The sequence below is a fragment of the Podarcis vaucheri genome, assembly GCF_965113315.1.
Source record: "Podarcis vaucheri genome assembly, chromosome: 17".
Taxonomy (NCBI): Eukaryota; Metazoa; Chordata; class Lepidosauria; order Squamata; family Lacertidae; genus Podarcis; species Podarcis vaucheri.
This window is the reverse complement of record NC_138755.1, coordinates 10,052,631-10,074,700: the sequence shown is the minus strand read 5'-3', so window position 1 is coordinate 10,074,700 and position 22,070 is coordinate 10,052,631. Positions and strand designations below refer to the sequence as shown.

At 46.6% G+C, this 22,070-nt stretch overlaps 1 protein-coding gene and 1 long non-coding RNA gene across 3 annotated transcripts in view; both read left to right on the top strand.

Moving 5' to 3' along the window:
- LOC309522167 overlaps nucleotides 1-22,070 on the top strand; it is a 233,678-nt gene that overhangs the window by 38,546 nt on the left and 173,062 nt on the right. The gene's annotated exons all lie outside the window — the stretch shown is intronic.
- On the top strand, nucleotides 440-21,824 carry LOC309522016 (TLC domain-containing protein 4-like). 2 transcript variants are annotated; one of them, XM_082205217.1, is made up of 7 exons: nucleotides 440-617; nucleotides 9,206-9,376; nucleotides 10,199-10,288; nucleotides 13,010-13,068; nucleotides 15,385-15,479; nucleotides 18,333-18,406; nucleotides 19,349-21,824. In XM_082205217.1, exons 2-7 carry the CDS (start codon nucleotides 9,222-9,224, stop codon nucleotides 19,638-19,640), a joined length of 765 nt encoding a protein of 254 aa, XP_082061343.1. In that variant the 5' UTR covers nucleotides 440-617; nucleotides 9,206-9,221; the 3' UTR covers nucleotides 19,641-21,824. The 2 variants fall into 2 exon arrangements, with proteins under 2 accessions (XP_082061343.1, XP_082061344.1); XM_082205218.1 differs by lacking the exon at nucleotides 440-617 and adding an exon at nucleotides 7,513-7,586.

Genomic DNA, 22,070 nt, shown 5'->3' with positions numbered 1-22,070 from the left:
AATAAAATTTAATAATAATAATAATAATAATAATAATAATAATAATAATAATAATAGGTACTCATGCTGTGGATTTACTACTAACAAGCTGCGTGGGGAGGCTTATTTGCTGGTAAAGTAAAATAAAACACCGCCAGCCTCAGCTGATTGACTAGGCTGGCCTCGGAGCTGCTTTCCCTCCGGGTTCGTGGCACCGCGCGCCCGGCCGGGTGCAACGACCTCGCGCCCCCGCTCGCTTTGGTCGGCCCGCTTCCCACGCCCCTTCGCGGCGTCTGCGGGGCGGATCTGGGCGGGAGCGAGGGCGGTGCGGAGGCCGCCGGTTGGAGGACGCCGGGGGTGCGGGGCGGCGTTGGCCTCCTGTGTCCGGCTGCAGGAGGAGGAGCCCGGAGGGGGGGGAGTGTCGCCTGCCTGGGGCCCCCGCCGCGTCGCGGGCGTCTCGGTGTCCCTGCGCAAAGCAGCAGGCGTGGCCGGAGGGAGGTGCGTGCGCCTTTGCGCGTGGCGGCGGCGGCGCCGGAGACTGGGGCGCGAGACCCCGGGCAGGCGGGGACCTCCAAGCGGCCGGACTGAAGCTGGGACGTCGGGCAAGCGGGAGCTGGAGGGGCTCGGCTGGGTGTCAGGTGGGTCCCGCGAGCTGTTCGCCCCGGCGGGGCGCGAGCAGAACCGGCTTTTGGAGAGGCTCTGTCCGTCGCCAACGGTCCTGCTTTGGGGACGAAGCGTCTCCAAGGTCCCTCTTGGAATGGGCAGCGTTTAGTCCAGGCTGAAGCGGAGTCCCCTTTCCCCTAAAGCGAAGGACATTTTGTTTTCTCGTTATTGCGCAAGGAAGTCAAAGCGTTGCTACGACATGCTGTGCGTTTCCGTGGCTGTCGAGGGCTACCGGTGGCCACGGTGGCTGGTTGGGGAGCTGTGCGCTCCGCCTCCTCCACAGCTGGAGGCGCACGGGCAGCTGTGCGTCTGAACACCAGTTGCTGGAAACCGCGGGAAGGGTCTCTCGGTTTCGGATCCTGTTCGCTGGTTTCCCATAATGGGTATTTGGTTGGCCACGGTGAGAACAGGATGGTGGGTTAGGTGGGCCATTGGCCTGATCCAGGACACTCTTCTTAGGGGTGTCCAGATAACGATCTTTCACCGTCCCGCGGGCATATTTCCCTGGTTCCGCGATAATATCGCCTACTATCTCCCCATCCCGTTTGAATGAAGAGAAGCCTGAGAACTGGCTCCTCGACCTTTCTGGTAAACTGGGACCTTGGGGTGAATTACGATGGCAAATACGTGGCAAGAGGGAGACGCGTCTCGTGGCAAAGAAAACAGCAGCCTCCAAAAGGGTGGAGAAGCCACCAGTATGTTTTGCCTGCCTGTGTGTTTCAGAGCATCATTAACAGAGCAATCCTGCAAGTAAAGTCCTATAGAGGCACAGGGAGTATATTTTCTAGACAAAATAACTTAACTGCTGCAATTGTATGGTTGAACATGCTTTCCACTATGTATGTGGAATCCTTTGGAAATGTAAATAAGTCTGAGATCACTTGCTTTGTAACAGCCAGCAGCATGTGTAGGTGGTTTTAAGCCTACATATTTAGCTTAGCCAGTGGTGTCCAAACTTTTTTCAAAGAGGGCCAGATCCAAAGGGCCTACCAAAGTTGTTGACTTTTTTTAGGATTGAGGTTGTTGAGCTTTTCTTATGATTGAAGTTTTTAGTCTGGATTAGGCCCCCAAAACAGACTTTGAACATGCCCGCTTTAAGCTGTGGTCCTAGACACACTTTCCTGGGAGTAAGAGCCTTTTAATTCAGTGGGATTTATTTCTGGGTTGGCATGCACAAAATTGGACTGTATATCAACAATTGAGCAGGTTTAAGCCGACTTGTTGGAGTGTACATATGAAGGCTCGTCGCACAGGTTAAAACTTCCATCTGAGACCTGTAAGACTGGAAGAAATTCCAAAGGTTATTAGGTGATAGGTACTGTGATGTGTCCAAGTACATAAAAAAAAATTACCTTCAGGCCGTTGTCTATAATGCTAAGAATTCTACCTTGATTGGCAGCAGCTCTCTGAAACCTTGCACATGCATTTTCCCCAACCCTGCTTCTTGAGATTCTTTGACTAGAGGGCTTGGCATGTGCCATGGTACTGAAGGAGGAAATTCCTCAGTTGAAGTGCCATAGCCAAAATAGGTGCTGTTTGCTTTTATTTATTTATTTCTGTTGCAATAGCTATAATACGCCGCCTTTGATAGCTCTCCCACAGTGGCTTACAGAAACATTCAAAACCATAAAATATAACTGAAAGCAAACCATTAAAAAAACAAAACGGCAACCTAGGAACAGTACATGGCTGAGCTGACAATTCAGATAAAACAGATTAAAAAATATATATATCCAGCAGCAGTTTACACAATTAAGTGGTTAGACCAGTACTTCAGTTAAAACTAGATTTTATTTCATGGGAAGGTGGTATGCAGAGCCGGCCCTCACCTGTAAAAATCTTCATGCAGGGGTTTATGGCACACCTGAGCAGCAGCTGGAAGGCATGTGGGTTTGGATATAGCATAGAGCCATGCTTGCAATCCCACCTGTCTCTTGGAACTGCATGGCTCCGTATCTCAATAGATCACAGCAAAACCACCCCAGGACATAGGGAACTGCATATGTGGTGTAATATGCATAAGAATGGCCCTGTCATATCCCTTGGGCTTGACTAGTGACACACTTGCTTAAATGGTTGTTGGACTACAACTCCCATCATCTCTGACCACTGGTCCTGCTGGCTAGGCATGATGGGAGTTGTAGTTCAACAATAGCTGGAGGCCGAAAATTGAGAAACACTGTTAACTAGTGGAAGCTCATGCAAGAACTTCTGCTGGCACAGTGGGGCTCTCTCTCCTCTTCTCCCCCTGTGCTCCTCTAAATAGGCTTGGGGTGTGTGTGTGCCGGGAGACACCCCCCCAAAAAAAAAACAGCACACAGGGCTAATAGTGAGGAGAATTTTGTATGGCAAGCTGAAAAAGCTTCTGTTGATGGAATGATTGCCATAGCACTACACCAATTTCCTCCACTCAAATTCATAGATACCTCCTACTGGAAGGGGACATGGCTTAGTGGTAGAAGACATGTTTTGCACGCAGAAGGTGTCAGTTAAAGAGAGAAAACTGTAAAACCTTTTGGGAGATGCGTAAGTGGTGGTGGTCAGCTTGTATGAACAGGAGCCTCATTGCAATCATTTGAGAAGCAGAACAAATCTATTGCAAAATTCAGTACTAGCAACACAACTCAAAGCAGGATGCTGACAAATTAGTAGTTAAGAAACTGCCTTATATGAAGCCATACCATCACTTCAGCTGTACTTTCAGATGCCAGGGATTAAAGCAAGGACCTTTTGCACATCCATCACTGCCTATTCACTCAATGAGGGCAGGGGAACAGGCAGCAAGAAGGAGCAACGGCAGCAGGATGGAATACCTTGGGAATGGCAGTGAAGCCTTGGCCCAGGCATGAGCCTCTGAGGGAGTCCAGCAGTTCCAACCCTTGCTACCTGCCCTGCTGTGAAAGAAGGACCAAAGGCACTCTGAAATGTTTAGCCTGGAGGAAAGAAGATTAGGAGGGCAAGATTAGGCTGTTTAGTTCAGAAATATTTTAAAGGATTTCAGAAAGAAGAGAGGGAACAGCCATTCCCTATGTGAACAGCAGCAATGGCCATGAATCACAAGGAGGTTGGTTTGGGTTCAGTTCAGAGCAGATATCCTAGAGAAGCTGTTGGTCTTGCTTGATTTTTTTTCAAGGAGGGGACAGAGAAAGATTGAACAGACATGTGTTGGGTAGTTAACAGCACACCTTTTTCTACTGTTTTAGAACCAGTTCAAGGTTGTTGTTTTTTGTGATCACGCTCACAAATTTGTCGAAAAGTAACTATACGAGCGGGTGGCGCGTGGGTTAAACCATAGAGCCTAGGACTTGCCGATCAGAAGGTCGGCGGTTTGAATCCCCGCAACGGGATGAGCTCCCGTTGCTCAGTCCCTGCTCCTGCCAACCTAGCAGTTCGAAAGCACATCAAAGTGCAAGTAGATAAATAGGTGGTATTACCTTCTCTGGTGGGAAGGTAAACGGCATTTCCGTGTGCTGCTCTGGTTTGCCAGAAGCGTCTTAGTCATGCTGGTCACATGACCCGGAAGCTGTACGCCGGCTCCCTCGGCCAATAAAGCGAGATGAGCACCGCAACCTCAGAGTCGGTCACGACTGGACCTAATGGTCAGGGGTCCCTTTACCTTTACCTTAACTGTATGAGTTAATCCTGGGTCTGTTTATTCAGAAGTCAGCCCCACTGAATTAAATGATGGTTGCTAACAAGTAAGGGTACAGCCCTCTACTATGGGAGTAAACACCAGTGAAATCAATGGGACTTCGGAGTAGTCACTGTTTAAATGTGCACAAGGTTGCAGGCTTAATCTCCAGGGGCCCTGTCCTGTGGCAGGCCTTTACAACTCCTTCCTGGAATCTGGGCTTTGAACAGGATGCACCTTGATCAAACAATTCAGTCCAGACCAGCAAACATAGAAATAAAGCCAGCCAAACACATTTCTGCTCTGCATCCAGATCTCTGTGCAAGATGCCCTTGAGAACTGTGCAGAGACCAGGTGCAGTTGTGTGACCTCTGCATATGTGGACGTGGGGGGAGTGTTTAGAAATCCTGCACCCATTGGAAGTCTGTGAATCAAGAGCAGATGCCCATTTCCTCGTGAAACCAACACATGTTTGTTTCAAGTCAGTTTCATGTTCCTCTGGTTTCCAAAATGAACATGTGTTTTTGAAAACCTGGCAAGTATTTTGTTGTTCTCAAATACACTTGTCATATGAACATAGGGAGTTGCCTTAGACCAATAGTTCTGACTAGCTCAGGACTGCCCACTCCGACACTCATAATTCATTCAAACGAAACGTTCTTCCTATAGGCTGTAGCTTCCATATGATTTGGGATGCCTCTCTGCATTCTATGTCCCATAGGGCCTTGTACATCTCCACTTAAAGGAGCTCCAATAGCAGAGTTGGGGAAGACCCCAGTACCTTGGAGAGAAAAGTAGCGGACTAGACTAGTCAAGCTAATCGTCTGACACCAAACTATAGAGAACTGCCCAATGTAGGAGTCAGATAGGAGAGAGGGAGACCGGGGCAATCCATTGAGAGAAACACTCCTGGCCTTATTTGATGGGCCTGCTTTTTGGAAGGACAACATGATTACCACACTACCAATTTAATTCTGCTGTGTGGAGCTGCAGAGGAATATTGGGTGTATTCCATGCCACATTCACGGTTGATAGAAATAGCGGTGCAATTGCAGGTACCTGGCTTGTGCTGTGCATGGACTGATCATGTGCTCTAGATTCCTTTGGAACGAATGTGGGTTCTGATCTGAGACAGACGAGCTGGTGTGGGGCAGCATGTTGCTCTTATCTGATAAGATTTGTCTCTCTGCTACCAAGCTTGATTTAACAGCCTGGCCAGAGATGGTAAAACAAGTTATTGCTTTCAGCTACTGGAGGGCACTTAATAGCCATCAGGCCGCTCCTCTGCCTCTAGCTGGCTAAACTTTCATCAACAACTTTTCCTTCCAACTCACAGAGCTCTATAGTGGGGTAGGAGAGCTGGAAAAAAATCATGCCTGCCAACCATTGCACCCTTCAGTTTCATGTACAGTGGTACCTCAGGTTACAGACACTTAAGGTTACAGACACTTCAGGTTACAGACTCGCTAACCCAGAAATAGTACCTCGGGTTAAGAACTTTGCTTCAGGATGAGAACAGAAATCGTGCTCCGGCGGCGCGGCAGCAGCGGGAGGCCCCATTAGCTAAAGTGGTGCTTCAGGTTAAGAACAGTTTCAGGTTAAGAACGGACCTCCGGAATGAATTAAGTACTTAACCTGAGGTACCACTGTACTACCAAAGAGGCACATTGGTTGCCGGATGAGAAATATATTTGCATTAATTTCAGCTCTCCTACCCCCCCCCCCAACTTGGTAGTTGTACTCCCAATTGCCCTAGTCTCCTTCCTACACACACATATATTTTCTCATATTTTCCTTTCATGAAAATTCATTATTTACTCCCATCCTCTTGTAGCTGTTGTCTGCTGACCCCTTAGTCCTGTCTCCTCATTTCTCTCTAGTTCTGAGAGAATCACCTTTTTGTCCCTGATAATACTCCTGTCCAGTGGCGTAGCGTGGGGGGTGCAGGGGGGGCCGGCCGCACCGGCCGCAACATCTGGGGGTTAGGGTTAGGGGGCGCAAATCCACGGGTTAGGGGGCGCAAATCCATTACTTGCCTTGCCCCGGGTGCTGACAACCCACGCTACGCCACTGCTCCTCTCTCCCTTCATTCTTGGGAGTTTCTACATGCATGTTGACCACCCAGCCTGGTGCCCCCAGATTCTCTTTCCACACAACTTCCTTCAGCAGCTACCTTTGGTCAAATTCTCTCCACATTGTGACCCTTTTGATCTTGTGGAAAGAAAGGCTGCTCCAGACAATCTTTTTATTGAGCATTCAACCCGATTTACTTACACTGGTGTTGTATGATGTCAGCTCTTTATCAAACATTCACCCAAATCTGTTTGCACAAAGGTCTTTCCATTTGTCAGTCATGAGCACACACTTTTTAGTCCATTTTGCCATCAATTTCCTTTTTTTTATATAAATTTTTTATTGGTTTTACAAGATTTTTTAAACAATACAAACAAGTAAAAAGACATACAAACATGTATAATTTCATAACCTTTTTTTTCATAACCCTCACTTCTCGGACTCCCCCATACCTCCCCTTCCTGCATCCCAATGTCCAAAATTATTTCAACAACTTCTAAATAATTTTATCAAACATATGTCTTCCTAATCTTTCCTTCAACTTAATCTTAAATCGCTGTAATCTCCTTTTCTTCTCAAAACCTCGACATTTTAGCATTCATCGACTTTATAATAGTTCTTAAGATAGATTTTAAATTTCTTCCAATCTTCTTCCGCTGTCTCTTTCCCCTGATCACGGATTCTGCCAGTCATCTCAGCCAGTGTCATGTAGTCCATCACTTTCATCTGCCATTCTTCCAGAGTGGGTAGATCTTGTGTCTTCCAATACTTTGCGCTCATTTTGCCATCAATTTCCTAACTGCACGAAGCCTGTGTGTTTGCTGTTCTTTTTTACAAGTGGATTTATTGTGACAGTGCTTTAATTATGCAAATCTAAATTTCCAGTATGCGCCTGACTCTTCCCTGCTAAGCAGTAGCACTCTGGAGGCAACTTCCTTCCACCTCTCCATCAGCCTTCTCATCTTTCTTATTCAGTCACCAAGATAGTCAGTTCTGGAACCGTTTGCCTCTTATCCCCTCCTTCCTCTCTCCTTCCTTTCCTTTGCTTCCTCCTTCAGTTTTGCAGCCTCCTCTGCGCTTCATTCCTTCGCTCCTCCCTCCCTTAGCTCCCTTCATCCCACTGATCCTAAGCCCAAGCTCACTTCTACAGTACAGTATACAGTATTTCACTTCATCTGCTCCTGTTCGTGCGCAGCTCAGGAAGTCTCCTGACCCTTGCCAGCTGCTCTCGACACTGCAGGTTTGTTTTCTCTGCATTTTAACACAGCTGATTCTTGCTAACCAAAATTACTGTTCTTCTCCATTTTTAGGTCTTCCCACCCAAACTCTGTGTTTTGGATATTAAGAAATAACCTGTTTTCCTTCTCTCCACCCATTTTGCCCCAGAACTTCCTCCTTTACATTTTAGAGGCTCTTTTCTTGCCTGGTCTTCTTAATCTCATTAGTCTTATGGATCCCTCTTGTCTTGCCTGATTCCCCTTTTACTTCTTTCTGCCAGCGTTTAGAACCTGTCGTCCAACTGGACGTCACCAGCTATCTTACCTATATTCTCTATGTGGGGGTCATCAGTGCACGTTCCCACCTTTGAAGGTTTCGCCTGTCACTTGCTGCTTAGATTGTTCTGGGTACATAAGCCCCTGAGGGAGATCTAGTGAAGCTTATCCCTTTGGCATACTTGCAGTTCCTTTAGATAACACGCCTGATCCTTCCTAAGCTGCCACATAGTTGTGCTACTTGTGCCTCCTATATCGTGCATTTTACACCATGTGCAGCCGCTTAATCCTTATGGTGTTATGACACGCTGGTCAAGCCTAACTTTGCCCCATATATCAGAGACTGAAGTTCTTCCCCACCATCTCCACTTTGTCCATGCAGTGAATTGTCAGCCCAGTAGTGGGCACTCCCACCCTGTTCTTAAAATGGGAATATGTGTGCCATAGCAAAGCATATAACCAAATGTTCCTGCCTTGCAATTCACAAAAAATTGCAGATCCATGCGACTGTCTAGAACTGGCTCCATATCTGTGGCTGCATCAATCAATGAGTGGGACAGAAGCTGCAGTCCTTCAGAGCTTGAGACTATGAGTCATTTGCAATATTCCCTGTGGCAGAGTAAACTGGAGAGACTGGGCTGTGTGTAATCCGACCCTATAGTGCTCTCAACCCAGGCAGCAGTTCAGTGCCCTTTGCTAAGTGGCTTTGAGACCAAAATGACTTCCTCTTCTACCCCTAGTGTAGCAGTTGTCAAACCTTTTTTCTTTCTTTCTTTTTTGGCAAACCACTTGACAATTTACTGGGCCTCCTCTGACTACTGAATAGGCCAGTTAATCCTGGATAGCTCAGTTGGTTGCAGGTTTGATCTCCTTATGGGACAGCTGCATATTCCTGCATTTCAGGGGGGTTGGACGAGATGATACTTAGGGTCCCTTCTAATTCTGTGGCGGGAAGGTAAACGGTCTTTCCGTGCGCTCTGGCTTCTGTCACGGTGTCCTGTTGCACCAGAAGCAGTTTAGTCATGCTGGCCACATGACGTGGAAAGCTGTCTGTGGACAAACGTCGGCTCCCTTGCCCTGAAGCGAGATGAGCACCGCAACCCCATAGTCACCTATGACTGGATTTAACTGTCCAGGGGTCCTTTATCTTTTCTTTACAGTTCTATGATTTTATGACTATTTAATAAACTTTTATTCAATGTCAAGATCGTGGTCAAAGCTAGTGTCACTTCAGAAAAATCAAGTGCAGATATTATTTCCCCCAAACATATGATTCTGGTGAATTTGTAGGGGGGGGGCACCTCTGCTCTGCCTCTTCCCCGCCCCTGCTCTCCACACACACCCATACACATTCGTCTTCTTGCAGGTGTTCCTGAGAGCCAATGGAGGACTCTACTCGCCTTGGCTACTGTATTGTAGCTGGCAGCTTTGTGGCCTTCCAATTCTTCTTCTCCGCTGTCAGCCCACAGTTATCTTTGTCGCTGAGTTCCAGATATTCCACTCTTCCATCAGTCAAGCAGAACGAATGGAATTCCAGGTACAGTGGTAGCTCAGATTACAGACTCTGCTAACCTGGAAGTAGTACCTCAGGTTAAGAACTTTACCTCAGGATGAGAACAGGAATGGTGCGCTGGCAGCACACCGGCAGAGGGAGGCCCCATTAGGTAAAGTGGTACCTCAGGTTAAGAACGGACCACCAGAACGAATTACCGTATTTTTCGCACCAGATCATAAGACACACCTAGTTTTTGGAGGAGGAAACCAAGGGGGGGGTGGATTCTGAATCCCAGAAGCCAGAACAGCGAGAGGGAGCTCTGCGCAGCGATCCCTCTCACTGTTCCGGCTTCTGGGATAGCTGTGCAGCCTCTTCAGGGCAGCAGGATGAAGGCTTCTCGCTGCCCTGAACAGGCTCTGCGTGGCTAAGCCAGAAGCTAGAATAGTGAGAGGGAGCGCTGCGCAGTGATCCGTCTTGCTGTTCTGGCTTCTGGGATAGCTGCGCAGCCTGCATTCGCTCCATAAGACGCACACACATTTCCCCTTACTTTTTAGGAGGGGAAAAGTGTGTCTAATAGAGCGAAAAATACGGTAAATTTGTAACCAGAGGTACCACTGTATAGTATCTTTAAGTGGTCGGGGAGGGGGGATGTGGAGAGTCTTGCAGTCCTCTCTCACACTCTCAGCTAGTTCAGTGGAAGAACCGCTCCCCGCTTAGCATGTGAAAAGCCTTGGAGCATCTCTTGCTTTGGAGGAAAGAGATGAGAATGTGTACATGAGTGCACATGTGCAGGGAGGGGGGAGAATATCTGCATGACACAGGCACTGCAGTCATGGGGTAACCCTGTCTTATCCTCCTCCCTAGATGTGTGTCCACCCTCCATGCTGTGATAGTCGGCCTCTTCTGCCTCTGCATCCTTTGGTTTGACGATGCTGTAAATGCCAACCCTATCTGGTAAGAAGGAAAGGCCCTCCTGGCTTGCTCGCACGCTTCCTCTGACCACTTTGCTGCCCAGGCTTGCATGTGCCGATTCGTCAAATCTGCCCTCCCCAGAGAGAGAGAGGGAGGAAGAAGTGGTGCATGTGAGCTTGATGGGACACATTGTGCTAGGAAGGCATGAAGGGTTGTTTTGTGTCGGGGAAGAATAGCCCCTTGTGTTTCTTGAGATTTAGGATTGCGGGAGGGGGCGGGCACAGCTTCTGGGCCAGGGCTGGCAGTGGGCCTAAAGAGGTGTTTATGTTGTTGCCCAAGCCATACCCCCCCCCTGCTCCCTTCCTCCCTCCCGCTCTGCCTTTCTTTCAGTTAGCCTCACATTGCTCCTGAGCTGGGCTGTCTGAGTCCCTAAAGCTCAGCAGGCATTTTGGTCTGCACCCTGGTATTTCTGTTCCTTTCTGACCAACACATCGACTAGTCGACTTCACCGTCTTGGAGCACGCAGCCCACTGTCAGTTTATGTTCAATCCGGCTTAGATTCACCAGCTACATGTGGGATATTAGCTGTGTACGTCTTTGTGGTAATATAAGTCTGTATCCAAGGGGTGCGGGTGGCATTGTGGGTTAAACCACAGAGCCTAGGACTTGCTGATCAGAAGGTCAGCGGTTCGAATCCCCACAATGTGGTGAGCTCCTGCTGCTCGGTCCCTGTTCCTGCCAACCTAGCAGCTCAAAAGCACGTCAAAGTGTAAGTAGATAAATAGGTACCGCTCCGGCGGGAAGGTAAACGGCGTTTCCGTGCACTGCTCTGGTTCGCCAGAAGCGGCTTAGTCATGCTGGCCACATGACCTGGAAGCTGTACGCTGGCTCCCTCGGCCAATAAAGCGAGATGAGCGCCGCAACCCCAGAGTCGGCCACGACTGGACTTAATGGTCAGGGGTCCCTTTACCTTTACCTTAAGGCTGTATCCAGACCAGCCCTCAACCTGAGGGTTGTGCGACCACAGTCACCGGGTGCATCAGGGTTGTCAGTGATTGGGGAAAGACCAGGTTTTGCTCCCACCTTGTTACAACTTCTCTCTTTTTTTTTGTTCTTTCTCCCACAGAAGCAGCTAGCTCTTATTGTCTAGTTTTCATCAATCCTTACAGTCAGTTGTAATCTGTGAGGGAAAATCTTAAAGACCCATGGGTGTGTTTTATATAGTTTCAACAACAAGGAATTGGGCGGGGGGACTGCTAGAGACACAGCCTCCTTTTCATCTAGAGATGGGGATCCTATCACCTTCCAGATGTTGATGGACTGCAAGTCCCACCAGTCCTGACCAGCATGGCAGATGGTGAGGGATGAGGGGAAATGCTGTAGCTCAACACTATATAGAGCACTGGTCACCAACCTTTTTGGAACAATGCGTACATTTCAGATTTTGAGAGAGCTCTGGGTGTCCCAGACAGAAAATAGCTGGTGTGGGGAGAGGGTTTGCCGTAATACAAAATGGCTGCCATGGGCAGCATAGCATGTTGTTGTTTAGTTGTGTCCAACTCTTTGTGACCCCATGGACCAGAGCACGCCAGGCACTTCTGTCTTCCACTGCCTCCCGCAGTTTAGTCAAACTCATGCTTGTACTTGTAATAGCATAACACATTAATAATAATAATAATAATAATAATAATAATAATAATAATAATACCCTGCCCATCTGGCTGGGTTTCCCCAGCCACTCTGGGCGGCTTACAGCATATCTACAAACATAAAGCCTTAAAAACTTCCCAAAATAGGGCTGCCTTCAGATGTTTTCTAAAAGTCAGATAGTTGTTTATTTCCTTGACATCTGATGGGAGGGTGTTCCACAGGGCGGGTGCCACCACTGAGAAGATCCTCTTCCTGGTTCCCTGTAACTTCGCTTCAGTGAAGGAACCAACAGAAGGCCCTCAGAGGAGGACCTCAGTGTTAAAGATAAAGTCTCCCCTAACAACCTTACACTTTCCCTGGGAAGTCACTTATGTCCTGCTGGTCTTGATTGTGCAGTTCGCACAATATTGGTTTTACACACACACACACACACAGAGAGAGAGAGAGAGAGAGAGAGAGAGAGAGAGAGAGAGAGAGATGCTGTTGCTATTTATGGAACAGGGAGCATTCCTCAGTACCAGGAAAAATATTGAAGGTAGTTACACAACATTCATTCTTCTTTGAATGAAATTTCTGAGGAGGTGCCTGCACATTTTGCCTCATAACTTTCTTCACGGGGGTTGGGGTGGGGTAGGACTAGAGACTTACTTTCTTCTTAAAAAATGAAAGCTCAGAGTCTGGGGCACCAGTGAAAGCCTTTTCAGGCACAAGTTGGCAACCCCTAGTATAGAGGGTCATAGGTTACCCATCCCAGCTAGCTGTTTGTCATCACTTAGTTTAAACCAAACATGTAAAATACAAAAGCATGGCAAGATAGAAAGACCTGAAGATGTTTCATGGTGATGGAGCAAAGCAAGGGCCTTGTGTCTTTTTTTCTGCAAGCAGATGGTATGAAAGACTGATCTGGATACATCCATAGTGCATTGTAGCGGACAGTCCATTTTTGCCCAGCCTCTCTTACTGAGTCAGGGAGGTCTTTTCCATCTAACACCATGTGGTGCTTCTTGCATGTGAGAAAGAAGGAAACTGGCACCTATTGAAGTAGGGTAGATTCATCTCCCCAAAGCAGATCCCTCACCTCTTATCATTCTCCCACTCTTTCATCCTTTGCAGGGGAGACCCGTGGCTCGTCAAGCTGAACATAGCTGTCACGTGTGGATACTTGCTGTACGGTAAGTATCATGGCCGCCATTTCATTGGGCAGGCTAGAAAGGCCAAGGCTGGTAGCAGAAGTTTTTTGAGGAAGCTTGCCGTTCACCACAGCCACAGTTTGCCCTTCTATTCCTTGGCCTGCTGCCATCAGATGCCACTGGGAATATCTCGCCCTGACCCAAGACCCATTAAAGTGAACAGGAAAGGTGCTTCTATACTGAGGCATTCCCAGTGGATTGGGCCCCAAAGAATCACCCTAAAACAAAACATAGGAGCTTGTGCTTCCCCACTTCCCATCTCATAGTGAAGGGGAAGTTTGGACTTCCCAGAAAGAAGAAAAGCTTTGCAGCTGAGGCTGTGTAGGAAAAAAACATACTGGTGTGTGTTATCTGCTGCCCTGTTTGCTTGTTTTATGTTTCTTATTTTGTTATTGTGCTGTTTATCGATTGTTTTTATTTATTGTGGTTATCTATGGCTTCACTGTAAGTCATTTTGAGCAGCTTTTAGGTACAAAAGTGGAATAAAAGGTGTCTAAATATATATATTTTTAGTACACACTCACTTGTGATGTACAGTATCTTTTTTGCTGCCAGTTGGTGAATTTCATCCAGCGATTTAGTTCTGTGAGAAGTGAATTTGAAGCCCTGTTTCTTCTGCCAGAGAGTCTCTTGCAGCCTCTATCAATACACTCTCACTCTTCTCACTTACCCATTGGTAAATTTTTATTTACTTACTTGCATCCATATCCTTCTTCCCAAGATGGCAAACATGCAGTTCCCAAGTGATCTCTCATCCAGGAAGTGAATGATGGCCTCATGTGCCTTCAGACAAAACTCTGGAAATCACAAGTTATGTCAATCCAATAACACACAAAAATTATAATATAGCACAGAGTTCCTCTGAATTTCATTGCAGACCCAATCCACACTTCCAAGACCAGGTCAGAATGCAACAATCTTTCTGATTTTGCACTTCTCTGAGTTTTGCAATTCAGTCCTTACCTAGAAACATGCCACGGCATATTAAAAATGTGTCTATTAGGATAACCCAATAACATTTTCAAACATTTTAACGGGAAGATTTTTGATGTCTGACGTTTCATTATGTTTTTATATTCTGCTAGAAGCCGTCCAGAGTGGCTGGGGAAACCCAGCCACATGGGTGGGGTATAAATAATAAAATAATTTATAATTTTATAAATATCCAAAATTAACCAAATCTGGTATAATAATAATAATAATAATAATAATAATAATAATAATAATAATAGAGACATTTGGTGGATGCAGTGGGAATGGGTTTGTTAGCTAATTAAAACAAAAACAAACAACCAATATGTTGTTTATGGAGTTCTGAGAGGCTTAATTTGCGGAAATTCACATTCCCATTTTTGTCAAGGTCATTAAAGAAAAGCGAAAACTGCTGGAAAACTGTGGTCCAGGGTGAAGCAGGCCCGTAGGGCAGAGGAGAATACAGTGGGGAGGATGCAAAGTTCTTGGAGTTGTTCTGGATGAAGGAAGCTCATCCCAAATACTGGGATCCATGCTTAGTTTTGGAAGGAGGCTGAAACACCCTCTGTATTTCAAAGGATTATTATGATGTGATGGGGACTATATAAGGTTTCTAGATTTCCTCAAAGGTACGTAATATGTGAGAGGGGAGGGAGAGAAGTAAATGTCTCAATATAAAGATAGTGTAATGGTGTGTTTTTTTAAAAAATTGTTGTATTGCTGGATGCTACTGAGTAGCTGACATTGGGGCCCAGACTGCCAACACTCTCCTGTACCACTGCTGGCAGATGAACATAAAGCTACTAGCTGGTGGCTTCGAATCCCTGCGATGGGTTGAGCTCCCGTTGCTCTGTCCCAGGTCCTGCCAACCTAGCAGTTTGAAAGCACAGCAGTGCAAGCAGATAAATAGGTACCACTGTGGTGGGAAGGTAAACAGCGTTTCTACACGCTCTGGCTTCCGTCACGGTGTCCCATTGCACCAGAAACAGTTTAGTCATCCTGCCCACATGAACCCAGAAAGCTGTCTGTGGACAAACGCTGGCTCCCTCGGCCTGAAAGTGAGATGAGCGCCACAACCCCATAGCCCCCTTTGACTGGACTTAACCGTCCAGGGGTCCTTTACCTTTTTAACCTTTTTCCCTACCCCATTTAAATCTTCACCTTTTAAATCTCTGCCTGCAGGTTGGCTGTTAAAAGAAGAATCACGGGGTCAGGGGTGGAAACATGTCAGCCTTGCTCTGTTACTAGCCATGCTTGAACCTTGTATCCCACCTGCTCATCTCCCAGTAAACCTTCCTTGTGCGTATGTTGTGTTCTGAATTCTAGATCTGTTGCTGCTAGTGCGGTACTGGAGGACATTGGGAGATTCGCTTTTCGTTTGCCACCACTTGGCAGCGCTATACGCTTATGGATACGTGTTGGTTAGTTCCAGAGTCCTTTAGCTATTGGGGAGGAGGGAGGGGGAGAGGTTTCCTCCTATTCTTCATTCTTGCTCCTTTTTCTAAAAGAAAAAAACCCCATTCTTCATCAATCCCTTTGCTTCCCTCTGCTCTTCTACAGCTTTCAGTGCTGCATCGTTCCTTCCCAACCCACAGAAACCAGCTGTCATCAGGGCAAAAAAGGACATGGTCTGAAATCTGGACCAGGGAAAATAAAGAGAATTAGCATAGCGCAGACTGAACCCCCCCCCCCCCGCTTCCAATGATCGGTTGGCTGAGAAATATAACTTCCATATGTCTGAGAACTCCTGATTTACTTTTCATTTACATGCTCCAGGAACTTTTAAAAGGTTTTTTTCTAAGAGAGAGAGACAGAGAGCATGTGCCATGGGGAGGCACCATAAGCATGATTACTCAGAAATAAGTCCCGTTAAGTTAAATGGGATTGACCCACTAATTTGTATGTTTAGGATTGCAGCCTAAAAAGGTGTTGTATGGAAATGAAGTATAAAGTATAAAGTCAGTCCCTGCCTCCGGGTTCACAGTCTAGAACAGGAACGACAAACCTGCGGCCCTCCAGGTGTCATTGAACTACAACTCCCATAATTCCTGACCTTCAGACAAGCTGGGTGGGACTAAGGGCAACAGGAGTCCATCAACATCTGGAGGACTACAGGTTATTCATCCTTGGTTGAGAAGAACAAGATATGCTAGGAAGGGAGAAAGACAGACATTATGGAATCATAATGAGAAGTATCATTGGTATGTCACATTAAAGAGGAGGGGGAACGTCAAAGTTTTTTTTAATCTCGGTTTAACTTTTTATTCCATCACTAAGCTCTTTGTGAAATGGTGGAATTATTTTCCCCTTGTCAGAAATAACCACCACCACCCCAGTTAATTTATTAATCAGCTTCCTAAGCACAGTCTTTAAGGTGTTTTGCACATGAAATAATGAAAAAATCAAAAACAAGCACATTTAAAACAAGACTAGAAGTCTTAACACTCGTGGGGAAGACCTGTTAATTCAGCTGATAAAGCCAGAACAGACATATCTTTAACTGTTTCCGGAAATTGCAGATACCGGGCGCCTGTCATATGAGGAGTTGGAGAGTCCTGTTCAAGAGGAATCCATGTGTGCTTCTAAGTTTTGCTTGTCCTGCTCAGCCATTGATTGATTTAGCAACCTTGGAGTGTTTCCTCAAGACTCCTTACCTCATCTGCAGAATAGCGATTATAATGTAGGCTGCCTTCTACATAGGCATTTATTTACATGCTGCTTATATGCCAAAATGGCTTTGCACTTTGCAACTATAAAATCAGTCCATAATTAAAATGCACAATAGCATTGAAACATTCTTATTTAAATATACAGTAGAACAAACAATTATAAAGCATAAAATTAAAACCGTTAAAAGCAGTTTAAAAAAATCAATCACATGTTCAATTCAAGGGAATGTTTACCTGGCTAGAAAATGATAAGGAAATGTTGGCATCACATTGAGCCTTGATGTTAACATAACAGCAATCCTTTGCACACTTAACATGGAAGCAACTCCTGGGAATTCAGTGGGAAGAAGAGTCCACCATCTCATGGATGAGGCTATTGCTGCAATCTTGTCATACTCGGAAGCTAGTCCTGCTAAATGAAATGGAGATTTTTTTACAATCAATAACAGAGTTTGTGTTACTAGTAAATGGGTTTAGAGGGTAGTCAGGCCCCAACACCATTTACCCCAGATTAATATAACTTCAGCCCACATTGGAGGACTCCTGCCCCCACTGCTGACTACCTTGCCCTTTCTGGCTCTTTCTCTTTCCTGAAAGCATTAACTCTTGAATCCCCTGTGGTCATTCTCCTGTGCACAGCCCTGCCTGCTTCTTCATAGCAAATGGAGTCAGCTGGAGCAATACTCCTGCTGCAACAGATGCCCCTAAAATTCTCAATTCATTTCAAGGGGGATTGAGCAGGAAAAGGACCCATGAGATTGTGCCTGTCTTCTGACATGCAATTAGGCATTTGTAAGGGACTTGCTAGGGATGCGGGTGGCGTTGTGGGTTAAACCACAGAGCCAAGATTTGCTGATCAGAAGGCCGGCGGTTCGAATCCCCGCGACGGGGTGAGCTCCCGTTGCTCAGTCCCTGCTCCTGCCAACCTAGCAGATTGAAAGCACGTCAAAGTGCTAGTAGATAAATAGGTACCGCTCCGGCGGGAAGGTAAACGGCATTTCCGTGCGCTGCTCTGGTTTGCCAGAAGCCGCTTAGTCATGCTGGCCACATGACCCGGAAGCTGTACGCCGGCTCCCTCAGCCAATAAAGCGAGATGAGCACCGCAACCCCAGAGTCGGTCACGACTGGACCTAATGGTCAGGGGTCCCTTTACCTTAAGGGACTTGCTTGGATGGATTCACAACCCAGCCCAGTAAAGTTGCTTACATATTGCATGCTAGTCGTGTTGCTGAACTGGTACAGTTCACAAAACAAAGAAGCAGGTATTGCGGACCAGCTTCTATTGGTATAGATATGCACAGGTTTGGCAAGGTCATGTTGGATGAATGGACATTAAAATTGTTTTGCATCATTCAGGATGGAAAAGCCCAGCGACCAAGGCGTGGGTGGCACCAAGGAGTCTGGCTGTACTGGTATTCAGCTCTGCTGCTCTCTAACACTTTCTCTGCTTGGCTTCCTTGCTGTTGAGAGAAAGGGAGGTTGGGCTCTCTGCTTGGTACCTGAGAGCTGCCTGAATCTTCTGGCACTGGAAAAAGCAAGCCCTTTGGCACTATCTTGGGGAACAGTGAGGCCAGCATCTCAGGGTTTCTCTTTCTGTCCCCACAGAGCCGTGGGGTGCTGCCCTACTTTGCCAATTTCCGTCTCCTCTCAGAACTCTCCACGCCCTTCGTGAACCTGCGGTGAGTTTTCTGGTGGAGCAAGTCAAGGGTTTTTATGGTTTCAGAAGCTTCTTCACAAACCTGTGACATCCATTCGACAATGTGGGTCTGCATATCCTTTTCATAGCAAAAGGAACAGGCTTGTGGAAAGCAGCTGTTCTCCATGCCCCTCACAAGGAGCCACAGTAAAGCCCCTCACTTCCTAAAAGACCTCGGCCCAGTATACCTGAAGGAGCGTCTCCACCCCCATTGTTCAGCCCAGACACTGAGGCCCAGCTCTGAGGGCCTTCTGGTGGTTTCCTGCCTGCGAGAAATGAGATTACAGGCTGAGGACCTTCTCGGTAGTGGTGCCCGTCCTGTGGAACCCCCTCCCATCAGATGTCAAGGAAATAAACAACCACCTGACTTATAGAAGACATCTGAAGGCAGCCCTATTTAGAGAAGTTTTTAATGCTTGATGTTTTATTGTGTTTTTAATATTCTATTGGGAGCTGCCCAGAGTGGCTGGGGAATAAATAATAATAATAATAATTCCACAGTCAACATCTTAAGTCCTTTGGGTGGCCACTACTAAGGAAGCTCAGCTCACCCCTGATCCCTTAATCCTAGTGGAATTACCATAGGTGGCCCTGTGTTCCACCAACCAGTGAAGCTTAATGGGGGATGCATAGCACTGACCCCATTCAAAGCTTGCTTCTCAAGAAACTGCTGAGAAAATGGCTACATCATTCTATCTGGGAGAACCATGGCTGATTTAATGCTGCTGAATTCTTGGTTCCCCATGCCTCACTAGAGGTCTGGAATTATCCTGTGGATGACTTGTGGTTTTGCTTTCTTCAAAGAGGTGGAAGGAAGTGGTAGCATCTTCCAGGGCAGCCCCCCTGGGTGGTTTTATATATATATATATATATATATATATATATATATATATACATTTGACACAATACTTTTGCCTTATCTCAGGTGGTTCCTGGATGCAGTTGGCTGGCCACGCTCTTCCTGGGTCGTCTTGGCCAATGGCCTGGCCATGATGGTGGTCTTCTTTGTGGTTCGGATTGCCGTCATCCCCAGCTATTACATGCAAGTCTACTCCTGGTATGGGACTCCTGAGTATGAGCGCCTGGGCCTGGGTGTACAGCTGGCCTGGATCGGGCCCAGCCTAGCCTTGGAAGTACTTAATATGGTCTGGATGTATCGCATCACCCGGGGCTTCTACCGAGCCGTCTGCCGGTCCGTGTCTCGCAAGGCAGCATGAGGATGTTGAGAACGGGGCAGTACTTGGTCAGGAACACAGAGACTCTTAAGTACTTCTGGACCACGCTGGATACTCCCCCTTCTAATACCCTTAGAAGCCAGTAGCCATAGGAACTGCTTCTGACCATCCCCTTGGCCCAGGCAGACAACCCTGGATCCACACAACTGGAGCATTTGTTTGTTTTTTCTTCCATCATCTTGGCCACCCTGAACAGAATGAGCAACTGGAGAACAACATCCATCTCAGTTTTGGGGATGGACTCTCTGGGCATCTAACATGGTTTGAAATGTATAGTTTAAACTCTTTCTGTGTGTATGGCACAGGAATATCCTTTGGCTCACACGGGTGGGTGTTGAGCAAAGAGAGATATAGCTGGATCAACAGTTGTCTGGTCTTTGTGACTTCAGGCTTAGACTGTGACAGTGTGTCTAAACAGCTCATTGTCTTGTTTCAGCAACATGTCTATCAGGTGGAAGGAAAAATATGCACCTTTGCCTCCAGGGTAGAGGGGCCTGGTTTTCTGTTGGAGGGATATTTTAGAGGAAGAGAGAAGGAACGAAAGGAAACCGTTCTGCCACTTTGCCCAATGGCTCTTTGTTCATTTATAGAAGTATGTTGGGAGAATGAAATAGGCTGAATGCATAGAGGAGGAAACTGTGTCAAGCGAGGCACTGAAAATGGAGGATTGTCCATGATTGGACGGCAGTAGTAAATACTGGAAGACAGTGTTTGGAAAAAGGTGTTTCCACAGGTTGGGGTGGAACTTGACATTCCTTCATACCAGGGTCCTCAGAACGCCGTCCTCAGCAGAACAAGGTTTCATAACTCTCTTCACTTGGGCATAACCATGACACTACTCTTGGCTGTGCTCGCCTTTGTTCTGAGAGCTCGAAAGTAAAGAGGTTGACACAAAAAGGCCTGAGCAGAACTAGTTCAAAGCAAACTGTGAGGTTGTTGGGGGCAGGCGGGGCCGACCCAGTTACCTTTCACAAGAACTACTCCAACAGGTGTTGGCTGCCATTCTGAACCCAGGCACCTCTCCTTGAGGCAGCATCCCTCTTCAGGGGAAAATTGCATCATTCCAGCACAATACTGCAATATTCTGTTGTACGTCAGTCGTAATATTGAGTGCAGCAGTGTGGATTATGGCTTCCTCAAAGTCATGAGCATTCACTGATAATGTCATGTGTCACATGTGAACATAAGAAGAGCTTGCTGGATCAGCTCATGCCCTCCCCCCAAAAAACGCATTGTGTGCATGGCAAACTGTGACAGCAAGGCCCCAGCTGTGGAGATCTGGTGTTGTGATCGTCACATTGCTGCTGAACGTGGGAAATAGATGTGTCCCATTCCTCTGTGGTTACTCATAGTGAAATTAAGATGCAACTGTGAGAATGACCCAGGTGGATTTCCGTGTGGTTTGCATCTTTGATTCACCTTAGGGACCAACAGTTGCTTCTCTCTCGCCCCTCTGCACACACATTCTGATGATACAGTGCTTACAACAAGTTGTCAGGGGTTTAGCATTCTGTTTGCAAGGTTCATTGCACTGATGCTATTCCTTACTTGTTCTCTTGTGCTGAATCTTCCCCTGTCCCCCCCCCCACCCACAGCACTAATCACAACAGAGTTATTCCATCTCTAAGGCTGAGGGGGGAACCCAGGAAGTTTACCTGTGCTAAACCAGCTGAAATGGATCCCCCATTAATTTCTGTGGGTTTCCACAGGAGACTTTTCTTGGGAGCTCTGCTTCTAAGGTTGCGCTGGACCAAATATACCAATACCAGGTGCTTAACGTCTTGGGGTAGACTTCAATAAGAATTTATATGCTCTGGGTCAACCTCTACCATTCCTCTACCTGGCTGCTAGGAGAGCAAGCTAATTTTTAAGAAGCTTGTGAAGCATTGTTCCCAAATCTATGCCTTAAAATGCTTCTCCAAGCACTCGGCATTACCCTGGAAAAGTACCCTCCAGTTTGTGGTAAGGGTACAGCTGCTGGCATACATCATTTCACTATGAACAAATTTATGCCACAAATTCAAGCAGTGGAAATTCTGTTGTTGATTTTCTCTGCTGTTCAGATGGTTTAATCCTCAACTATGCAGCATTTTTTAATTTTCTAACCTCCATTTATTAACTGGAATCAGTGAGCATTAATATAATAAATAAGATTAATTTATTAAATTTTGGTTTCCTCTGCTCGTTCTTGTCTCTGTGTGTATGTGTGTTTGTGTGTTGCATTTGGTGGATGTTAGGGCTGCAATACATCTGAAATTTCCCGGACATAGCCAGGATTTGGCTATTGGAAACAGTGCCCGGGTAGAAAACGCTTAAATGTCTGGGAAAATCAGGAAGCATGGCACCCCAAAACTCAACAACTTTTGTGTTTGGATTTTCACTTTTTGAAATATGGCAACCCTAGGCATGTTG

Bases quoted from the DNA above. Each gene is read 5' to 3' on its own strand.
- LOC309522016 (XM_082205217.1), top strand. From the start codon at position 9,222: ATGGAGGACTCTACTCGCCTTGGCTACTGTATTGTAGCTGGCAGCTTT. The intron at 13,069-15,384 runs GTAAGTATCATG...TCTGAATTCTAG, and splicing joins GTGTGGATACTTGCTGTACG to ATCTGTTGCTGCTAGTGCGG. The intron at 15,480-18,332 runs GTTAGTTCCAGA...CTGTCCCCACAG, and splicing joins ACGCTTATGGATACGTGTTG to AGCCGTGGGGTGCTGCCCTA.